Raw genomic sequence first — 23,154 nt, 5'->3', positions numbered from 1 at the left:
TAGCATCTTAACTCTTTTTCACCTTTCAGGACTCTGGTGATGGGGGCTGCAGGATCCCTCCTCCTCGACTGGTATGGATGGGAAAGTGTCTTCTACTTCTCAGGAGTGCTAACATTGGTCTGGGTATACTGCATGTGCAAATACTTGCTGAATGAAAAGGGTAAATATGTCTTTTTTTTCACTGCAGCTTCACCCTTCTGACACTTGTTTGGCACTGGCCAGTAACCAGAAATATGAAAGTTTTGCCAATCTTGTGTGAGTGTGTCAATGATGAAAACTCAGGGCATGAGTGATTTTTATCAACTTTGCATACATTTATTTAAAAGACACTAGCAATTGTGTTGTGATGATCAACAGGATATCTTGGAGAAAGAAGTGGTCCTAAACTAAATTACTAGTTCCAGATACAGCAGGCATGGGCAAATGTTAGGGGTTAGGAGGCTGCAGTCCCTCCTCCTCCGAGAACATGGAAGTCTTTCCACCACCCTGAAACAAACAGGGATGTAATTTATCATTAGGTTTCTTCTCAAAAGAAGCAATGAGTAATCCTAGCAATTCCCTTCCTGCTGCGAGAAAGTATTTGAAAACCATGTAGTTTCCGATGCCAATCTGCAATTTGTTACTTATTCTGTGCAAAATTCACAGGGGGTTGTTTTGCACAGAAAACAAGAGGAAATGACATTCATGTACAAAAATATTTCATGTGTGTAAAATGTTTCCTGTGCAGAAAGTGCTATTTTTCAGTATAAATCACATACATGTAAATTTTGTACAGAGTAAGTCTTGTGATAAGCATTTGTTATGAAGGAAACAGATTTTTTTTCCTGTGCTATTTTCTGTGCAAAACCACAATATGCAAATTTTGCACAGAATAAGTCCTGAACTGCAAAGATTCTCATCAGTTTAGGATTCTTCTCATAAGGGTTTCTCTACCCTCACAAAACATGCTTTTTAATCATTTAGGTCCGTTTTAAGAGTGGCTTGAGTGTTGAACTACAACTCTGAAGAACAGAGTTCAATTTCCTGCTAAACTATGAAATCCACTGGATGACTTTGGGAAAATCATGCTCTCTCAGCTGCAAGGGAAGGCAATGGCAAACCACCATTGAACAAATCTTGCCAAGAAAACCCTATGATAGGTTCACCTTAGGGTTGTCATTAACTGGAAATGACTTGAAGGCACATAACAAATGCTCAGAAATAATGTCTGCTGAAGTTTTAGCAGCAATGTTAACTATTATAAAATATTTAAAACAACCATGTAACACACAATTAACTAGTTTCTACATAGATTTATAGAACAAATTACTGTAATAATATTCATTGACGAGACTTCTTAATTAGCCCACATGTTTTCCTGGATCCAAAACTGTTGAAGAATTTCATCTATTCCTCTATCCAGTCCTCTGAAGCATAGGATACTGAGGCAAAAATAATACATGTGTAGTTCTTGTTAGTCTAACTGCATTCCTTGAAACAATACTCTTTGACATGGCTATTCACAGGATGTCATATGGCTGTTTCATGATCTTTTATCATTCAAAATACTTCATACATACATTTCAAATTCTTCTTCACATAGCCAATCATGATCTTTCATCAGTCAAAACTATTATCTAAAGGTATACATGCAGTACATTAGTAAAGGCAGTTAACATACATACAACAGTGTGTCCAGAGGAGGGCGACCAAAATAGTGAAGGTTCTGAAAACCATGCCTTATGAGGAGAGACTTAGGGAGCTGGGTATGTTTAGACTGGAGAAGAGAAGGTTAAGAAGTGATATGATAGCTCTGTTTAAACATTTGAAGGGGTGTCACACGGAGTATGGAACAAGCTTGTTTTCTGCTGCTGCAGAGAATAGGATGCAGAACAATGGAGGCAAGCTATAGGAAAAGAGATTTCACTTCAACATTAGGAGGAACTTCCTGAAAGTAAGGGCTGTTTCACAGTGGAACACACTTCCTCAGAGGGTGGCAGAGTCTCCTTTGGAGATCTTTAAACAGAGGCTGGATGGCCATCTGTCATGGTTTTGATTGTGTATTCCTGCATGGCAGAGGGTTGGACTGGTCTTAGGCAACATCGTTCCTCCTGTCTTTGTCCCTCAACAACTATAGTTAAAGCTTAACTTGTCACCTCATCACCATACAACCTTGTTTTGCATTTTTCTGGGTATACAAACATTCTGTAAAGGTCATTTATGGGCATCAGTTCATTCCATGCTTCTGTGGAAGTGGATCAAGTCTACAAAACCTTATGCTATAGCTTTTTTTGCACAGTTAGTCTCAAAGGTGCCCTTTGCATACAGCATATATGTATATATATGTACACATTTAATGTTCATCATCATTCATTTAGATCTGTGTCATTTTTGATGTGTAGAAATCATCATCCCATTAGAAGACCTAGCAAAGGGCCTCTCCTTATCCAAACAGACCAAAGTGCCATGGAAACAAATATTTAAAAAGGCCCCAGTATGGTAAGTCACTATTATTCATTCATCTCCTCTGTAAGAACCGATGTGAATACAATTGTATGAGTGTACTTCCCTTGCTATACATATCCTAGCAAGCACAAAGAAGTTAAGGGATAAATGTCCCCTTTTTCTTATGGAGATATTGCATATGTGGAGGGGAATGTATGAAGAGTAGGGAGGTATTTTGTTTATTTTAGTCTCATCTGAGAGAATTAAAAATTCTCAAAATTTATTCCCCAATGGATGAAATTATGAGAATTTTTGCACATTGTTTTGCATTTTGGAATTTCTGTAAAAAAATTTGCCAACATTTTTTTCTTGTATGCTAAAATCATGCTTTGGAGTAAAAACTGCCGTTCTTTTTCTGCACAAAATAGGACTACTGTATTGCAAAATGCAATTTTTAGAGGAAAATGCAACTTTTTTTGCTATTGCTTTTGACAAGTCTTTTTGATCTTATATAGGACAAAAACTTCTCATTTTTTGGACAGAGTGTCTCAAGAGATTCTCTTTGCTTATTTTCTTTTCATTCTTAGCAAAGTGCACCTGTTTTCAGTACATTCACTCATAAATTGTTCATTTTGCTTCCTTTTCAATCCTGGTGGTCATTCATTAAAGAATTCTAAGGCTCTGATTTTGTCTTTTCTTCCATGTCTACCACCAGGGCAGTGATTGTAGCCCAGCTGTGTGCAGCTAGCACCTTCTTTACCCTCCTCTCCTGGCTTCCCACATTCTTCACGGAAACATTTCCTGACTCAAAAGTAAGCTGGAATTATGTCCAAGAAGGGGGAGCATAAGACCATCACAGGGGTTGTTGTGACTGGTCTGCAAAGCATAGGTATATCTTCCTTTTTGGGGATGGGTTGCCAAATGGCAACCTGAATATTCTGCCTATACCTTCAAAGGGTTTGCTGCACTCATTGTTCAAGTCCCGCACTCTTCCTCCACTGATAGCAAGCTTGTTTTCTGCTGCTCCAGAGACTAGGACCCGAAGCAATGGATGCAAACTGCAGGAAAAGAGATTCCACCTCAATATTAGGAGGAACTTCCTGACAGTAAGGGCTGTTCGACAGTGGAACAAACTCCCTCGTAGTGTAGTGGAGTCTCCTTCCTTGGAGGTCTTCAAGCAGAGGCTGGATGGCCATCTGTCGGGGATGCTTTGATTGTGATTTCCTGCATGGCGGGGGGTTGGACTGGATGGCCCCTGTGGTCTCTTCCAACTCTATGATTCTATGATTCTATGATGCCCTCCTGTGTCCTGATTGCTATAAGATTGGGTCAGCAACTGTGGCAAGTTCAGGAGGGCAATTTTCAAATAGCCAAAAATAAAAAACTGTCTGTCTGTCTGTCTGTCTATCTATCTATCTATCTATCTATCTATCAGGAGACAGTGTGGTGTAGTGGTTTGAGTTTTGGACCATGTCACCGAAGATTAGGGTTCGAATCCCCACTCGGCCATGTAAACTCACTGGGATCTTGGACAAGTTACTCTCTCAGCCTCAGAGGATGGAAATGGCAAACCCCCTTCTGCAGAAACGTGCCAAGAAAACCCTGTGATAGAGTTGCCATAAGTTGGAAACAACTTGAAGGCACACAACAACAACAAATATATATATATATATATATATATATATATATATATATATTTTCTATAAAGGTTTTTTCTGGGCATCAGTGTATATGTACACACACACACACACACACACACACACACCAGTTTATATATACATACAGAAAGGTAGTTTAAAAAAATGTTAAACTGTGCAAAGTGGTCTTGTAACCTATCTGAAAGGCGAATTGTCTCTCCTGGAAGTTCCCATGAAAGGCAGTTAATCTTATTTTTGGTCTTTTGCGGGAGGGGAAGAAAATTGTGGTACAGGTAGTTTGAAGTGTTGAAGGCTGGAAAAATGAGTTTACTATCACCACTTGTGGTATAAAAGATGTGTGTGGAGAAGAGGTAAGAATGTTGGATAGACGAGTCAAATGTGTCTTGCAATGGTTGCAGGTAATGTTTCCGATTTCCCAGGCCCTGGGGTTTCTAGGCCTAAGGCTGAGATCTAGGGGTGCCTTGTGCATTAAGTACCAAGTACAGCTTGTCATTCAAACATGCAAACTGAGTGCAAAGAGCAAAAATAGTTTGCAATCACTTAACACAGCAGTGGGGCAAGGGGAGGAGGAGCATTATCTTCCCCATCCCTGTTGGCTTAAGCAAAAGCATTTAGCTGCAGCCTTTCCTAGTTAGTGTGTTGTTCCATATTAATAACTTCTGCAATGTTAATCATTCTCCAATATTTCTTGACCACAAGTGTCCCCACTTTTATCTGTGCAACATTGGAAGGAATGCAGGAAGGTAACTGGCAGTCACTTCCAGCTCATTTCTTGTTTTTCAAAAAAGGCTTCTCCTGGGTTTAAAATGGCCCAGGGGGTTGAAAGACTTGTTGAAATTCTCCTTCCACACCTACTACAGGGAAGGTGGTGGAGAGGTATAAAGAAGCCTGTTTTGCTCAAGGGTGGGGTATAAATAAATAAGGGTATAAAAGAAGGCTTTTTGAAACATGTTTTAAGTCTTGAGGGGGCCACACACAGGGCACAGACCACATTTTGCTCACTACTGATTTAAAAAGAGATGCACCATCTTTGAAAGGAGGTCTTGCGGTTCTAGTTCGTTTTCATGTTAAAAGATTTTTCCTCTGCTAATTCCTGTTGGACACAAGCCAAGATGTTTTCTTAAAATTTATATTTATTTATATTTATTTTTTGCTATTTAAATTCTTTTTGTGCAAGAGGAAACTATTTTTGGAATGCATGCAAACTTTGTGTGCCCATGGTTGCATTAGGCTGGGTGCTGCTGATATAAAACCATGAAGTCCTGGTAAGCAGTGCAGCAATGCCACTAAGTACATGCACATATTTCACTGTCTAGGAAAAATTAGTTCCTAATATCTTATGGAAGAAACTTTGCCTGTATGAGGCAGGTTCATGATTAAAATGAAAGAGGGACCATAGATTTAGATCCTTTGGAGGAAGAGTCAGCATGGTGAAACTGAACCACCTACTGACTGGCCTTGTGTATTGCAAATAAGCAATTTCTATCATATGAATGAGTGTTTTTCTGCAATATTGGCTAGAAGTACCCAGTTTGTTTTTATTGCTATTGATGGCTGTCAAGTCAGCTTTGACATATGGCAACCCTATGAATGAAAGACTTCCCAGTCACTTTTTTTTCATCAACAGACCTTGTCAGGTCTTGCAAGCTCAAGGCTGTGACTTCCTTTACAGAATCAAAAATTTAGCCAACCCAATAAAGCTATCACTGTTCTGTGGATTTTAGATTTTGTTGTATGAGAGAAACATGTTTTTCCAATAACCCTCTTTCCACGGACCACACCACGTGCCACCCTAAGGGGAGGTGACACCATTGCTCCTCAGACATCTGAGTTTTGGCAGAAACATGATGTGGGATTTACCTGTGTCCCATTAAAATACTGCAGAAACGCTGTGAGTGGCGTAAATCTCAGTAGGAGGAGAAAGAAGAGACCCCAGCTTTTTTTACAAATAAAATTTCAAATTTGAAAATTTTAATTTTTAAAAACAATAAAATTATTTTAAATTTTTTTCTTTAAAAGTCACATTTTATCAAATTTTCACTTTAACCATATGAAACTGTGTATATGTAAATGGAAATGAATTTAAACAGAGAGAAATGTAAGGTACTACACTTAGAGAGAAAAAGTGAAATGCATAGATATAGGATGGGGGACATCTGGCTTGACAACAGTTAATGTGAAAAAGATCTAGGAGTCGTAGTAGACAACAAGTTGAACATGAGTCAACAATGTGATGCTGCAGCAAAAAAAAGTCAAAGGGAGTCTTGGCTGCATCAAAAGAAGTATAGTGTCTAGAATGAGGGAAATAATAGTAGCACTTTATTCTGCTTTGGTCAGGCCTCACCTGGAATACTATCTCCAATTCTGGGCACCACAATTCAAAAAGGATGTAGACAAACTGGCACATATCCAGAGGAGGGCAACCAAAATGGTGAAGAGTCTGGAAACCATGCCTTATGAGGAGATTCTTAGGGAGCTGGGTATGTTTAGCCTGGAAAAGAGACAGTTCAGATAGCCCTGTTTTAATATTTGAAGGGATGTCATATTGAGGATGGATCAAGCTTGTTTTCTGCTGCTCCAGAGAATGGGACATGGAGCAATGGATGCAAGCTACAGGAAAAGAGATTTCACTTCAATATTAGGAAGGTCTCTCCCAACTCTATGAGGGCTATCCAGTCCAACCCCTGCCAAGAAGAAAAAATACAATTAGAGCACCCCGAATAGATGGCCATCCAGCCTCAGTTTAAAGACCTCCAAGGAAGGAGACTCCACCACTCTCCAAAGAAGTGTGTTCCATTCTTGAACAGCTCTTACTGTCAAGACGTTCTTCCTAATATTGACAACCCTAAGGCCTCCCCTCTTTTCATGAAGACCCAACATGTACATGTGTACAAAGAAGAGAAGGCTTTTTATTGACCATTAATGAATATCAAATTATGGCCATTAAAAAGACTTCTTTCCTTTGTATAGGTCCAAGTGTGCAAGTTGTGTCTTCAAGAAAGGAGGGAAGACCAGCACTTCAGAGGTAGAGCACTTGCTTTACATCACAGTTTCAAAATTTTATTTTTGGGATTATAACTCCCAGAATCCCCCAAAGTGGTGGGAAGTTGTAGTCTAAACAGCAACAGTTCAAAGTTTGCATGCAAAAGGACACCCTCATAAGAAATTTCAGGCAGGGATGGGAAAGTCCTCCATCTATAACCTTGCAGTGTCAGTGTATAGCAACCTTCTTCAGCCTGGTGGGGTCTGATTGTATTGAACTGCAACTCCCATTAGCCTGGATGATGGTCAGGGATAAAGGGAATAGCAAGAAGGTTGGTGTGGACAATAGAAAAATAGCCCAGTGGTCTGACCATGTATAAGGCAGCTTCCTATCTTTCTTTGGCAAATTCCAGAGGAAACATTAGGTCTGCCCAAAATGCAGAATTGGATGATAACCACTTTTGAACAGTAGTAGCTGATGATGTCTGGGTCAGTGGGTTGGTACACTGAGTTTGTAATTTTAATGGTGCTCTCCAAAAGAGGTTAAACACCTTAGATAGTTTGTTTAAATAAGAATTAGAACCTTGAGTGGATTCAGCATCCCACTGCCATGGAGCCAACCAGCCACCATTGCATTTGAAGGGGTGTTATGCTGAGCTGTATCCTTGATCCCATGGTACCTAGATCTTTGTTAGCCAAGTATCTGTTTGCATGTTTGTTTTTCTTCATTTCTTTCAGGGCTGGATATTTAATGTAGTTCCATGGCTCGTAGCGATTCCAGCAAGCTTGTTCAGTGGATTTCTTTCTGATCAGTGTATCAGTCAAGGTAATATGTCCTTTCTTCCTTTGGGTTGGAAGCATTCTATTCAGAACAGAACAACAAACATCCTTTTTTTTTGTTCTGGTCTGGAGTGTGGCCTAAATATGCCAAAGACATCCAAGCCCATCTGAACTTGGGAGCCAAGCAGGGTCAGTCCTGGTTCATATTTGGATGGAAGACTGCCAATGAATACCAGGTACTGTAGGCTTTCTTTCAGAGAGAGAGAGGAATTAGCAAAACCACATATTCCTTGCCTAAAAAGCCCTATGAAATTCCTAAGTCAACAGGTGACTTGAAGGCACACACATAAAGTGTGAGCAAATTGTCATTTGCTAGAGGAGTGGCACGAGAGGGTAAGTTTTGCTTAAATTGCTTCTCTTTATGTGCATCTTAAACCACAGGAGTTTTGCTTACTAAGGAATCATACACTTGGGATTTAATTCTTAGCTTATTTTGGTCTTGAGGGAAGCAATGAGAAAATTTAGTAATGTTCTTCCTGCTGTAAGAAAGTCTTTGAAAACAGTGGTGGGTTACAAACCGCCGCTTTGCGGCGGTCTCCCGGCGCTGCTGTTTGCTCCGTGAGGGAGTTGCAGCAGCCAAACTGCGCGACTCCCGCACGGAGCAAAAAAGAAGCTCCAAAATGGAGCTTCTTCCTGCGGCGCAGTTATGATGCCGCAAGGTGCCAATGGCGCACTCACAACGTCATAAGCGCCGTGCGACGTGCGGACACACAGCGTCTGCTATGTCAATATGGCGGCGGCCGTGTGGAACGGCTGCCGCCATATTCTCTGTATTGACTACGTATTAGGGTTAGGGGTGTGTGGAAGCACCACCCCTTCCTAACCCTAATACGTAGTCAATACGTATTTTATGGCGGTTTGTAACCCGCCAGTGTGTTTTTTTTTAAGACAGTTTGCAGTTCAGCACAAATTTCACATAGGAGCTTTTCTGGCTCAGAAACATTTGTTGCACAGCAAGTGCTGTTTTCTGCACACCAAAATATGCAAAGTTTGCACAGGATCAAGTCCCAAACTGCAAAGAGTCTCATCAGTTCAGAATTTTCTTCATCAGGGTTTCCCAATTCTTGAGAAAGACATTTTTTAAAAATCATTTCCCAAGTATTTTTAAATAATGTGAAGTCGAAGCCTTTCATGCTGGAATCAATAGTTTTTTGTGGGGTTTTGGGGCTATATGGCTATGTTCTGGAAGAGTTTTTTTCTGATGTTTCACCAGCATTTGTGGCTGGCATCTTCAGAGAATGTTGGCATGGAAGTGAGTGGGGTATATATACTGTGTGACCCTTGGTTGAGAAGAAATGATTTACATGTTAATCTCTGTGTTGGTCTGTTGTTATTGGAATATTTTTGAATATTCCATCCTTAACATACATACAAAGAGAGGGACATAGCTATAAGTTCAAGGTTTCCACAGAATTGTGAAACACATGGTAATAGCTCAGCAGAAAGCTAGTCAGTGGTGTAGAAAAAATGGAAAAGAAAGTCAGGACATTTAATTCTATTTTCATTTTTATAAGGACAAGGGAAAAGACTTGCTTGCTGCAAGTCTGGATTTAATGGGCCACAGTAGGACAATGTGTGGGGAAAAATTGAAATGAAATTTTAAAAAATTGGAAAAAAATGTAGCATGGAATTAAAATATGGAGAACTGTGCTTGGAAAGTATGACTCCTTTTAACCAAGGTTCATGATTCTGGGTGATTTTCAAAAATGTTTTTAAAAATAAAGTTTTCCATGTGGTCTTATACTGATTTCTGGTTTTTATGGGAGGGGTTGTTGTGGCCCACAATGTTGCCAGAGGATGGAGAATTGCTTTCTGGATCCTCTTAATGGTTCAGCATTAGGAGAACCATCTTGAGGACAAGAGCAGTTTGACAGTGGAGAATATTACCTAGAAGAGTAGTTAGCCCCCCCCCCCCTTACTGAAAACCCTTAAGGCTAGGCTGGGCAGTCATTTAATGGAAATGTTCTAGCTCTTAATTTCCTGAACTGAGCAGGGAATGGCTAAATAACCTTTAAGGTACCTCCATTGCTATCATTCTGTAATATCTCTGTAAAGCTGAGCAATGTCTGCAGAATGTCAGTTTGTGTGTGGGGCTGTGTGTGTTTGTGCGCACGCACCTACAAGTTACCTGTTGACTTGTAGAACATAAATTTCATAGGGGTTTCTTAGGCAAGGAATCCTCAGAGGAGTTTTTGCAAGTTCCTCCCTCCCTCCTACAAAACCTGGAATTCCTTAGCAGTTTCCCATCCAAGTACTAACCAGGGCTGACCTTGCTTAGCTTCCAGGATCAGTCAGGATCTGTTGCCTTTAGGGAACTCAGGTTCTTTGGATGTCTATTTACTTTCTCTGTTTTCTGTCTCTTTTTCCATTCCAGGATATAAAGCAATCACCATTCGCAAGTTTATGCAGGTAAGAAGAGAACCGTACTATTCTAGCAGGCAAGGGTGATAGAAACCGACAAATCTCTAAATATCTTCATTTGTATGAGAGCCTAGGTCATGGGTCGGCAAACCCTAGCCTGCGGGCCGGATCTGGCCCAGCGAGGTGGCAGGACCAGCCCCAGCCCGGTCCTGCCGCCGCCGCCGCACTTGCGGCCCCAGGTCTCCCTATGGAGGGAGGCCTGGGGCCGCAAGGGTCGTGGGGGGAGCCCGCGGAGGCGGCAGGCCGCTTCCGCGGGCTCCTTCTCGGCCCTTGCGGCCCCAGGCCTCTCTCTCCGGAAGGAAGCCTGGGGCCGTAAGGGCCGTGTGGGGAGCCCGCGGAAGCGGCAGGCCGCTTCCGTGGGCTCCTTCTCCTATGCGGTCCCCAGGGCTCTTCTCTCCGGGAGAGGGAGGTCCTTGGGGCCGCAAGGGGCCGTGGGGGAGCCCCAGCGAGGGTGCCTGCCAAGCCCTTTTCCCTTCGGGCCGAAAGGGCCCTTGGAGCCTTTTCGGCGGGAAGGGAAGAGCCGAAGGGAGGGCCTGGGATTGGGTTGCCAGCTCTTTCCTGTTCGGGGGCCTCTTCCCCTTCAGCGAAAGGGCCCTCTGTGAGGGCTTTTGGGCCAAGGGAAGGGGCGGTGGGGATTGGGTGCCCAGGCTTTACCTTCGTGCCTCCCTGCCCCTTCGGCCGAAAGGGGGCCCCTTGGAGCCCGTTCAGCGAAGGAAGGGGACGAGATATATGAGATGGGGCGGGGCAACACGGCTCCTCCCCCCGCGGGGCGTCTGTGGACGCTCCGCACCCGGCATGCAGCTCCGCCCCGGAGGGTGGAAGCTTCACCCCCGGCACGCGCCCCCGCCCCCGGAGGGTGGAAGCTCCCCCCGGCTTCGGCCCCCCAGTTGTCTGAGGGACAGCAACCCGGCCCCTGGCTCAAAAAGGTTGCCTACCCCTGGCCTAGGTGGTCCAGGAGAATCTGATGTGGGCCAGAGGGACAGGGGCTGAAATCTCTGGGACTTGTCCCTTATTTCTTCTTGCGACCGAATTTATAGGATTGTTTTGAAGTTGAAAGTAGTGAGTGGTAGGAAGACAGTTATGCATACTTTGAAAAACCTTTCTTTGATTCTGGCAGTAAGTCTGTTGAAGGCAATAGTGCTTGTATTTAAGTAAGCATTCATAGACTGGGCAGCTTTTACCTTAGTGACTTTTTGAGTCTCTGTAAAGTGAAGCTTCTATCTTACCTGTTGGCAACAAATCTAGCATTTTGATTTTCTTTTTTCTTTGAGATTGTTGGCTCAGGAATGTCCAGTATATTTGCCTTGGGCATTGGTTACACCTCCAGTTTTTTCCAAGCAGTGGTTTTTGCATCTGCCTGCATTGGACTTCAGACCTTCAACCACAGGTAATATTAAGATCCCAGGTGGGGCATGGATGAACGGGTGTGTTTTGGTGGATTGGCTTGGGTCAGGGAGTCTCTACTTGGCTCAGCAACTTGCTGGCTTGACACAGGAAAGTAATTATGGCTTTGCCTAACCTAATTCACAAAACTGTTGAGAGGATGTGCTACACCAAATAGTATAATAGAACTATAGAGTTGGAAACTACCACAAGAGCTATCTGATTCAACTCCAGCCATGCACAAATTCAAAGCTAAAGCATTTAAAAGATGGTGATCTAACCTTTATTTAGAGACCTTTAAAGGTGAGTCTGCCATCCTCTGAGGCAGTCTGTTTCACTGTCAAACAGCTTTAATTGTCAATATGTTCTTTCTAATGTTTAGGTGGAGTCTCTTTTGTTCTAATTTGAACCCATTGGTTCATGTTCTGGTCTCTGGAGCAGAAGAAAACAAATTCATTTAGTATTAACTTCAAATTATTTAATACTAATTGAGTGTAGTGGTTTGTGTGCTCAGTTACAACTCTAGAGACTAGGGTTGAAATCCTTGCTTGGCCATGAAAACCTACATGGAAATGTTGGGCAAGTCACATTCTCTCAGTCTCAGAGGAAGGCAATGGCAAAGCCCCTCTGAAGAAACTTTGCCAAGAAAACCCCATGATAGGGTCCTCTTAGGGTTGCAATAAGTAGGAAATGACTTGAAGGCACACAACAACAAACTGAACTATGTCTGTCCTATCACTTCTGAATCTTCTCTTCTCCAAGCTAAACATACCCAGCTATCCCATTCCTCATAAGGCTTGCTTTCTAGACCTTTTGCCATCTTAGACACCCCCTTCTGGACATACTCTAGCTTGTCAGTATCCTTGAAATGTGGTGTATGGAAATGGAAATTGTATTCCAGGTGAGGTCTTCCTAAAGCAAAATAGAGGGGAACTATTACATCCCTTGATCTGAACGTCATACTACAGCTGATGCAGCTCAGAACTGTATTGGCTTTTTTGGCCACCTCATCATGTTGTTGACTCATGTTTAACTTGTGGTCTATTAATTATGCCCTGTGTCATGCATCCTATCTGTGTGAATTTCAGTTTTCCTGCCTAAATGTGGTGTCTTGTGTTTATGCCTGTTGTAATCTGTTAGTTTTGGCACATCTATCCAGTCTGTTAAGGTCATTTTGGAACCTGACTGTGTCCTCAAGAGTATTAGCTACCCCTCCTAATTTGGGGTACCTTAGCCAAAGGATGTGACTCTTTTGCCTTTCCCCACTCCAGCAATATTCAATTGCAATAATGTTCAATTTCATTGCAAATAATGTATTATTTTGTAGAGCTTTTCAAATAGAGTGTTTGTCTGATTAATCATGTTCTTTACTCAGAGTTGAACTATTTCATTCTTTTTTCCTAAACAGTGGCATCTCAGTCAACATACAGGACCTTGCTCCTTCATGTGCTGGCTTACTCTTTGGTGAGGATAAGCTATTTCCAAATTTTCTCTGCATCAGAAAGAGTAGGGGGAAAATCAAGAAGCAGTGTGATATTGTAGTTGGGATGTGGGACTTGAGAGATCCAGATTTGAGGTGCCCATGACACTCATTTCATAATCTTGTCTCTCATTCTGACCTACCTCACAGGATTGTCATAAAAATGGTGGGGCAAGGAGAACCGTGTATAGCACCTTGAGCTTGTTGGAAATGAGGTGGGGATATAAAATGTAACTTGTCAAAAAATTGTCAAGTTTCCATCCCCTAAATATCATCATATGAGAGGGACTAGAAGTTGAGGATAGGGCTAAGGATATTGAACACTGCATTCCAGTTACATGAAGTAACTTTTCCAAGTAATAGAAGAGTAAGGTCTGAATCTTTGGGGGGGGGGGGGTTGTCCAGAAATTGTTGAACTGCAAGTCCCTCCAACTCTACCCAGTTTAGCAGATGGTGAAGAATTCCAAAAGTTGCATCGCAATAACATTTGAAGGACCACATCATTCCCTACCTTGAAATAAAAGGAGGCTCCATGATAGCCAGCATGGTGTAGTGCAGTGGTTCCTAAACTATTCTTTAAGGAATTTTGGACTTCAGCTCCCAGAATCCCAGACTATTGGCCAACATGGCTGAAGCTTCTGTAAACTGAAGTGCAAAATCTCTTAAAGGATACAGTTTGGGAACCATTGGTGTAGAGGTTTAAGCACTGGATTATGACTCTGGAGACCAGGGTTTGAATTCCTGCTTGGCCATGGAAACCCACTGGGTGACCTTTGGCAAGTCTCAGCTTCAGAGGAAGGCAAAGGAAAACCCATTCTGAACAAATCGTGCCAAGACAACTCCATGTGGCCGTAGGGTTGCCAGAAGTCAGAAACTACTTGAATGCATGCAACAACTGCACTCACTGGTTCAGGGAAAGCTTGGCTAGAAAGGGGCTGTTTGAAAAGATTTGAAATAGGTTCATAGATGAAAGATGATGTTTGAGATGAAGTATTTGGGAAAAGGGAAGATAGTAGGTATACATATATGGAACAAAAGCGGCAGGAAACAGAAAATGTATGGAATTAAAAGCATTGCGTATTTTTTGGCATCATGCCTCAATTTCCCTTCTGTCTATTGGCAGGTGTGGCAAATACTGGAGGAGCTTTATTAGGTAAGTTGTTGTTGTTGTTGTGTGCCTTCAGGTCCTTCCGACTTACGATAGAAATAACATGAAGGCACTTAACAAGAAATCGAGACACAGCTAGATGTTTCTTTGATTCCTCCCATTCTCCACCAACCAAAGAATGGCCATAGGGGGCAACTGCAGTGGCTCAATTATAAGTTGGGTGGGGGGCAACTTATATCAACCTCTGCAGTCACCAAGAAAAGTCATACATTGTCATAAGGTGGACTTACACCTGTATATGCGACTAACAGGATGCCAGCCATGGTGTTTTTATTTTAACCAATTAATTTTAACTAACTAATTTTAATTAATTAATTAATTAATTAATTTGTAAACACTTTGCATCCAAACTCTGGGATGAAGGCAGGATTTAAGTCATATAAGTTATAGTACAGATATATTGAATGCCATAGATGTTTGGTTTTAATAGAAGAGAAGCAAGAGGCTAGTTTTATGTCAATTTTTAAAAAAACGCAAACCCTTTCCCTCCCTCTTTTCATGCAGGTGTTGTTTGTGTATACTTAGCTGGACATTTGATTGAAAGTACTGGCTCATGGGTATCTGTCTTCAATCTTGTGGCAACAGTGAATGCCCTTGGACTCTGCACATTTCTGATCTTTGGCAAAGCTCACAGAGTGGACACAGACACTGTCAATGTAGATCTATAAGTGTTCTCCTTGACAGGACTAGAAAATTGCCAGGATGGTTTTGGACTTACCTTACAGAGCTTCAGCTGAACACCAAAAATAACTTTGTTGGCCATGCAATGATGACAAACCACATACTCACCTATTGACTCTGGGGGTTATCAGAGCCCCTTTCACTCCCATATCATTAGTTTGTGTTTGACCCACTTTGCTGCTTACCTGCAAGATGGTAATGTTGTCAGCTTAGCTATATTTGGGCTTGTCTTCAGTTCTTTTGTGTAATGGAACAGGGTTTAAATTGCAGACAAACACAGAAAAAGGCCACCACAATTGTTACCGATTATTTTTAAATGGTTTGGCAATGGGAGCAGCATAGAGTTGGAAGAGTGAACTATCTGTATAAAGAGAGAGGATGACAGAGAGAATTTCTTTTATGCAGTTGTCATGGAGGTCCCGCAGATTTCAGCCAAAGCATGTGAAAAATGGTAGAGTTTCTTTTTTCTTTCAGAGGTCCTTAATCCCTTCTTCAGAATCAGACTGACAAACCAGGCATTGGTTTTCTCAGCGATAACTCCGAAACTTCCAGTGTGTGAGACGTTCTCTCTGTTGCTGAGATGCTACATGGCTGAGAGTAGTGTTAGAGTTTTGGGTGTGGAATTCTGTTACAACTCCTGTGTTAACTGCCTTGAGGCCATTCCATTGCTAATGGAATGTGTGTGTATATGTGTGTGTGTGTGTGTGTGTGTGTGTGTGTGTGTGTGTGGAGACTGGAGAAGCATCTGGCATATCTACTGAAGTGCTAGAGGTCTAAGCAGATGGTATCACTGACTTGCAGCTGCCTATGGAGACATAGCCAGTTACCTCTCCTATCCTCTCTTCTCACCACCTTCAATGGAATGACCATGCAGTGGGGACTATCACAGCGCAACAGTGAGTCCTGGAGGTAATTTGGTTATTGCAGACGGAAGAAAAGAATGCCAGCCTCTGCAATGACCAACCCATAAGGTGAACTTCTGATTACATGTATTACTATCAGGATGCCAACCTACATGTGCAATAACAACTTACCAGTAGTTGTTTCATAGTTATATATGATCCTGCCCATTTTCCACAGGGAGACTTTCACTTGTGGAAGAAAGTTTATTTTACTTAATACTCAAACTTAAAAAAAAAAAATATTTGGGAGCAAACTACAATCTGACTTCTCCCCCCGCCCCATTACCAGCAGATATATTTGCCAAACCACCAGTACGTTAACAGTAGCTGTGGTTTCTTCCTTTGTTCGGGAGGATGTGGTTTTGTACTTAAATACTATCTGGAATTGGTTTGTGTTTATAATATGGCTTGAGATAAGCAACGTTTGCTCTCTCTACTCCATGACCATCTCATTTTGCACACTTTCAGTCACGTGTGAGCATGTGTATGTGTCTATATATACATACACATTCTGTATATTATATATTTAAATGTTTAAGTTGTATCTATTAACTTAAATAATTAAGTTATTATATTATTTTATTGCTCTTAATAGTCAGTGTTCAACTGCTGTAATATATTCACACAGAAAGTCTGATCTAACCCTTTAAATAAAAAGCAAAAGGAGAGATGGCTGTGATGCAGATGTATGGGAAAATACAGTTGCAGGATTGTGTTAGAGTAAATCCCCAAAAGCTAACCAAGAGGTGCATAAAAGCCATGAGCATTCCTACCAGAATGGAATCAACATGGAAAAAGGGAAACCTATTACATTCCATACTAAGAACAGGAGAGTTTGGCCCTTTGTTTACACTTATAGAATCGGTGTTTGGAGGGAGCTCAGGGCTTTCTAGTCTGACTGTCTGCCATACAGGAATCCACACCTAAATCGCCCCTGAGAGATGATTCTCCAACTTCCCATTTAAAGACTTCCAAAGAATGAGAGTCCACTATTCTTTGACTGTCTGTTACACTCTCAAACAGCTTTTAACTATCAAGAAATTCATCCTAGTTTTTAAGTGGAATTTATTTACTTGTAATTGGTTCATGTTCTAGTCTTTGGAGCAGCAGAAAACATGCTTGCTCCATCTTCTGCATTAAATCCTTTCAACTATTTAAAGATGTCTGCTATGTCACATTTCAATTGATTCTTCTCCAAGTTACACATATCCAGCTCCCTAAATTGTTCTGCATATAGCTTAGTTTCCAGACCTTTGATCATCTTGGTTGCCCTCATCCAGAAATGTTTTAACTTGTCAACTTCCTTCTAGAAATGTGGTACCCAGATGTGAACATAATATTTCAGGTGACATCTGGCCAAAGCAGAATATAGAGATATGATTACTTCCTGCAATCTGAACACAGCACTGCTGTTGATGCAGCCCAGAATTGCATTAGCTTTTTGACCACCACATCATACATTTCATCCATGGTTAGTTTTCATCCATGGTTAGTGGTCTACTAAGACACCTAGATCTTTTTCTCATGTACTGTTGTCAAACCAAGTGCTACCCATTCTGTGCATTCCTTTCTGAAATGTGTAGTACCTTGTGTTTATCCCTGTTGAAATTCATTTTGTTAGCTTTGGTTCAACTTTGTAATCTAAGTTCAATTTGAATCTTGATTCCATCTTCTTGGGGTATTAGATACCCCTTCCTAAGTTGCTGTCACCTGCAGATTTGCTAAACATGATCTCAGTTCTACCATCCAAGTAATTTATAAAGCTCCTGAAACACACCAGCCCCAGGCCAGAATTTTGATGTATTATATCCAGAAGGAAGGGAAACTGATGGTAAGTAATCCATGACTCTGGCCCATATTTTGTTTTTTAAAAAATCTATCCAAAATTTTGGCACTGTCTAGCCCACTGTTTACCATCTTGTAACCAAGAATATCATGGACCTTGTCAAAAACCTTACTGAACTCAGGACATATTACATCCACTACATTTCCTACATTCTCTAAAGCTATAGCAAAAAGAGGTAAGATTACTCCAGCATGACTTGTTTTCAGAGCACAGTTTCTATGAAATATGGGACAGCAAGAAATAAGTGCTTTGCATTTAATAGATGATTCTTCCCCTACCTTTCCCCCCTTTGATCCAATGATTGTCAGTTTTTATCTTCTGACAATGCTTGAATTAACAAAAAACAATTTTAAAAACCCAACAACTTTGCATGATAGTCCTTAGTTCATTCACTTGTGCCTTAACAGCTGCTGGAATAAAAGCCAGATACACAAAAATGGTGGCAGTTGATGGCTTCCATGTAAATGGGTTGGTGGTGCCATACTGGGTTTCAAAGGACATTTCCAAGGCCCAGAGCCTATTTTGTGGGTAGGTTTTACCACCTTGGAAAGGTTCTTTAGATGTCATGCTAAAATTAGCATGCAAGCCACCACAGTGCACTAGGTATACCCTGAAGCTAAGGTTAACTCAGCAAGAGGACTTCTGTTTTCCTCTCTGGGAGACTTTCTGCAGGCAGAATGGGAATGCCTTTGTGTAGCCTTGATCTTGGAGCCTGGTATAAAATCTTTGAGGTGATGATTCCCAGAAACCCTGTTGAATTGTCCAGAAACAGATGAAGACAGTACAAACCCTTCAGATGAGAAGAATGTGCTGTCTTTGAAGGCCAAATAAAAATGTTATGACAAATGTGCTGCCATTTCTGAAAAGGGCAGGTGTGTCTAGTTTCTCCCTTGGTAACATATAGTACAACTCAACTATATCTTGACACCAGGACACTCCATGTTTTCTAGTTGCTGTCACCAGTGATGTGTAATGTGGGTGGAGAAACATCACATGGCATCAACTTGGCACATACTGTATTTGTAGCTGATGTTTGGAAGAACAGCAGCTGGATCTTTATTGTAATATCTACATTGGCCTGAAGTAGGGATGGACAGGGGTAAATCGGGGGCAGCATGTGGCTCTTGGTCTATTTTTGTAGGGCCCAGTTGTCATTTTCTGCCACAGAATACTTCCCAGAGGGTATGAGGGGCACCCTAAAGCAAGAGTGGCAAGCTCTCAGGGTCTGCGAGCCAAATTTCTGCTCACTGCTAATTTTTCTGCTCATTGATAGTACAGGTATACACACAGAGAGGAAGAATCTAAACCAGAAGCAGTCTTTTCCCTGTTTCATAAGACTCCTTTGGGGAGGTTTGGGGGAGGGTGTCTAAAACAGTGCAGTTTTGATGAAGAGTCATCCTTCCTGGAAGATTCTAGGAACAGAAATTGACCTACAGTATTTTGACCAAAAGTCAAAGTAGGCAGAAACAGTGGGGTCCAGAAAACAGCCCTGGGGGACTGAATGTAGCCATTTGGTCACACATTTTCCACCCTTGGCTTAAAGCAAATTTCCTTGTCAAAATATTTGAATGTTTTCTTACGTTTGTCACAACAGCAGCTATCAAGTGAGCAACAAGTACCTGTTGTCAGTGTAATTTTGCATTTGTATAATCCAGGGGTAGGCAACCGTTTTGAGCCGGGGGCCGGGTTGCTGTCCCTCAGACAACTGGGGGGCCGAAGCCGAAAAATAAATAATTAAATAATTTTAAAAAAATTAATATATAAATAAACCAGGACAAATGTAGGACAAAATTTTCAAATGGAAGACACTTTTTTTTAAAAAAAAATGGAGGACACACGAAAAAAATTGCTGATTTTTTAAAAAAAATATTAATATAAATGCATGTTTCTGAGGCTTCTATAGACAATTGCCCCCCAAAGGCCCTGGCAGCAATCAGTGGCAGGACCGGGCTGGGGCCGGTCCCAAGGCCTTACCGGGCCGCATCCGGCCCGCGGGCCGCAGGTTGCCTACCCCTGGTATAATCTATGCAATATTGGGTGTTTGGATTTCCTATGCTCAGCACCTTTTGTGATAGTTTTTTTTTTAAAAAATATGACACATGGTTGGCTTCAAAGTGAAAGAAAAAGCCACCACCACCACCAAGATCCTTGTGGAACCTTGTCAGCCAAAAGGAAAGGATTCAAACTTGGCAACCTGTTCCCTTATTTGAATAAGTTCAGTGTTGTTTTGTTCATACAAAAGAAAGAAGAGCTGTATTCCATGTTTGTGTGATTTGAATCAAATATGAAATCATGGTGACCCACAATTACATGAGTTTGTTTCTTTTATATTTTAGTAAGACTCATAGAATCGTAGAGTTGGAAGAGAACACAAGGGCCATCCAGTCCAACCCCTTGCCATGCAGGAAATCCCAATCAAAGCATACCTGACAGATGGCCATCCAACCTCTGCTTTAAGACTTTAAAGAAGGAGACTCCACTACACTCCGAGGGAGGAGTGTCTTCCACTGTTGAACAGCCCTTACTCTCAGGAAGTTCCTCCTAATGTTGAGGTGGAATCTCTTTTCCTGCAGCTTACATCCATTGCTCCGGATCCTGTTCTCTGGAGCACCAGAAAACAAGCTTGTTCCCTCCTCAATATGACATTCCTTCAAATATTTAAACAGGGCTATCATATCACCTCTTAACCTTTTTTCCAGGCTAAACATCCCCAGCTCCCTAAGTCGTTCCTCATAGGACATGGTTTCCAGACCCTTCTCCATTTTAGTTGCCCTCCCTTGGACACGCTCCAGTTTCTCAATGTCCTTTTTTAATTGTGGTGCCCAGAACAGGACACAGTATTCCAGGTGGGGCCTGACCAGAGCAGAATACAGTGGCACTATTACTTCCCTTGATCTAGACACTATACTTTTATTGATGCAGCCTAAAATTGCATTGGCCTTTTTAGCTGCCACATCGCACTGTTGACTCATGTTCAACTTGTGGTCTACTTGGACTCCTAGATCCCTTTCACACGTAGTTTCATTCAGCCAGGTGTCACCCATCCTATATCTGTGCATTTTATTTTTCCGCCCTAAGTGCAATACCTTACATTTCTCTGTGTTGAATTTCATTTTGTTAGCTTTGGCCCAGCTTTCTAGTCTATTCAGGTCATTTTGGATAGTAGGATAATACATATAAAATACATAGTAGGATAATACATATAAATATGTATACATATAAAATACATAGCAATACAGGAAATGATTCAATAAAACAGGCAACAAAATAACATCAAATAGCAAGTGACAGTTATGCAATGCCTGGGAAAGCTTCTCTGAACAGGATGGTCTTCAACTCCGTTTTGAAGCTGGTTAAAGAATTGAGGGCTCTTGTTCGGGTGGGGGGGGGGAAGAAGGTTCCAGGAGTGAGGGGCAGCGAGTGAAAAGGGGTGAATCTGAGATGGGGCAGAGGAAATCCTGGGCTGGGACAGCAGACCTTGACTACCAGAACGGAGGGCCCTAGTGGGAAGGTGGGGAGAAAGATGGTCTGATAAGTAAGAAGGGGCCAGCCCATGGAGGAGCTTATACTGAATGCGGATAAGGGAGAGGGAGCCAGTGAAGGGATGCCAACACAGGAGAGATATGGTCAGAGCGGTGGGCGGATGTGATAATGTGTGCAGCTGAGTGCTGGACAGAAATTAAAGGACGGAGGTGAGAAAAAGGAGTAGAGAGATCTAGGCACAAAACTCAGCTTCATAGACTCCTAGAACTGGAAGCTACACCATGGGACATCATGGGACGTCTAGTCTGACTCCCTGCCATGCAGAAACTATGGCATTTCTAAAAGAAGCCCATCAAACTTCTGTTTAGAAACTGCCAAAGATGGAGAGGCTGTCATCATTCAAGGCAATCTGTTCTTAACAGTTCTAATAGATCTAACAGTTCTTCCTAATGTTTAAGTGGAATCACTTTTCTTGTAATTTGAATCCATTGTTTATTGTTCTAGTCTCTGGAGCAGCAGAAAACTCTTGAAAAATGGGTTTCCCAAGTGTTGGAAACCTAGCAAGGCGAATCCTAGATGGGCAAGAACCTTCATAGTTTGGGAGTTACTCTGCATGAAATGCTGCCTTCTAGACACACATGCATTTTTTGTATAAAATAACTCCCAGACTGCAAACTAACTATCTCAAATTCTCCTTGTAAGGCTTTCCTGGCACTTAGAAAACCCCGTTTTCACTTTTTCTTTTCTTTTCTTTTAAAAAGAACCAGTTTCATAAAGAATGTTCAAGCCTACATACACCCAGATTTCCAACAGAGGGAGCTGCAAGATCTAGTCAGTCCAAGTCTGGATTTCAAAGTGCGCTTCACTCTATTTCAAAAGACTGTAAAAAGCAGTTCAGCATGGAAACAAAAATCCAACTTGCTTGCAGATCATCTCCCAGGTTTTGTTGCCTTTTGCAGATGTTCCTTAGAGCACCATTGCTGCTAACTGCCCCTTCCTTGGTCTGTTGTTGCTGTAGATTATCATAGCAGTCAACATTGTTTTGTGGGTTCGGGGTAGATATCAAGAATTTTTTAAAAAGGAAGAAAGGATGGACAGACAGATGGATGGACAGTCAGACTTCATTTTCACATGAGCTCTTGTGGATATAATAAACTCACTTCAAAATTGTCAAAAGGACTTTGAGAAGTTCAAAAGGAAGAAAACATGCTCTTTTAGTTATTTTAGAACTTACCGAGAAAGGTCTAAGGGGGTCCCAAGCAAAGTAAATAAAAAGGAAGATACTTTTGCATGTTTTGTCTATAAGAAAAAATGATCATTACCCCTTTTTGTAAGTGAGAATGGAGAATATACAGTCGGCCCTCCATATCCATGGATTCTGCATCCATAGATACAACCAAACATGGCTTGAGAATATTCCAAAAATATTTATACAGTGAACCCTTGGTATCCACTGAGGTTTCGTTCCAGGACCCAGCATGGATACTAAAATTTGTGGCTGCTCAAGTCCCATTATATACAGTGGAATAGTACAATGGTGTCTCTTATATAAAATGGCAAAATCAAGGTTTGTTCTTTGGAATTTATATATATATAAAATATTTTCAATCCATGGATGCTTGAATCCATGAATAGAGATTCTGTGGATACAGGGGGCTGACTGTATTTCCCTAAAACTTTGTTTTTGCCATTTTATATAAGGGGCAGCATTTTACCATGCCATTGTATATAATGGGGCTTGAGCATCCACAAATTTTGGTATCCATGGGGGATCCTGACCCAAACCCCAGCAGATATGAAGGGCCAACTGTAAAAGTGCTTGCTTTCACATAATGTGATTATTTTGTGCCCCCTGTGGTCCAAAATATACCCCGGAGTTTGGGGGT

At 41.6% G+C, this 23,154-nt stretch overlaps 1 protein-coding gene across 3 annotated transcripts in view; it reads left to right on the top strand.

Moving 5' to 3' along the window:
• The window catches only part of SLC17A9 (solute carrier family 17 member 9), a 38,927-nt gene extending 19,383 nt beyond the window's left edge, over window positions 1-19,544 (top strand). For all 3 annotated transcript variants that reach the window (XM_042465971.1, XM_042465972.1, XM_042465973.1), the window contains exons 5-13: window positions 30-160; window positions 2,382-2,478; window positions 3,140-3,236; window positions 7,803-7,890; window positions 10,279-10,313; window positions 11,597-11,712; window positions 13,117-13,172; window positions 14,312-14,341; window positions 14,861-19,544. In XM_042465971.1, the coding sequence (XP_042321905.1) occupies window positions 30-160; window positions 2,382-2,478; window positions 3,140-3,236; window positions 7,803-7,890; window positions 10,279-10,313; window positions 11,597-11,712; window positions 13,117-13,172; window positions 14,312-14,341; window positions 14,861-15,024 (814 nt within the window). In that variant the 3' untranslated portion in view covers window positions 15,025-19,544. The remainder of the gene's footprint in view (window positions 1-29; window positions 161-2,381; window positions 2,479-3,139; window positions 3,237-7,802; window positions 7,891-10,278; window positions 10,314-11,596; window positions 11,713-13,116; window positions 13,173-14,311; window positions 14,342-14,860) is intronic.
• The last annotated feature ends 3,610 nt before the right edge of the window (window positions 19,545-23,154 follow it).

Source organism: Sceloporus undulatus, chromosome 4 (assembly GCF_019175285.1).
Source record: "Sceloporus undulatus isolate JIND9_A2432 ecotype Alabama chromosome 4, SceUnd_v1.1, whole genome shotgun sequence".
In the NCBI taxonomy this organism is placed as follows: Eukaryota; Metazoa; Chordata; class Lepidosauria; order Squamata; family Phrynosomatidae; genus Sceloporus; species Sceloporus undulatus.
The sequence above is the reverse complement of the archived record's forward strand: the minus strand, read 5'-3'. Positions and strand labels throughout refer to the sequence as shown.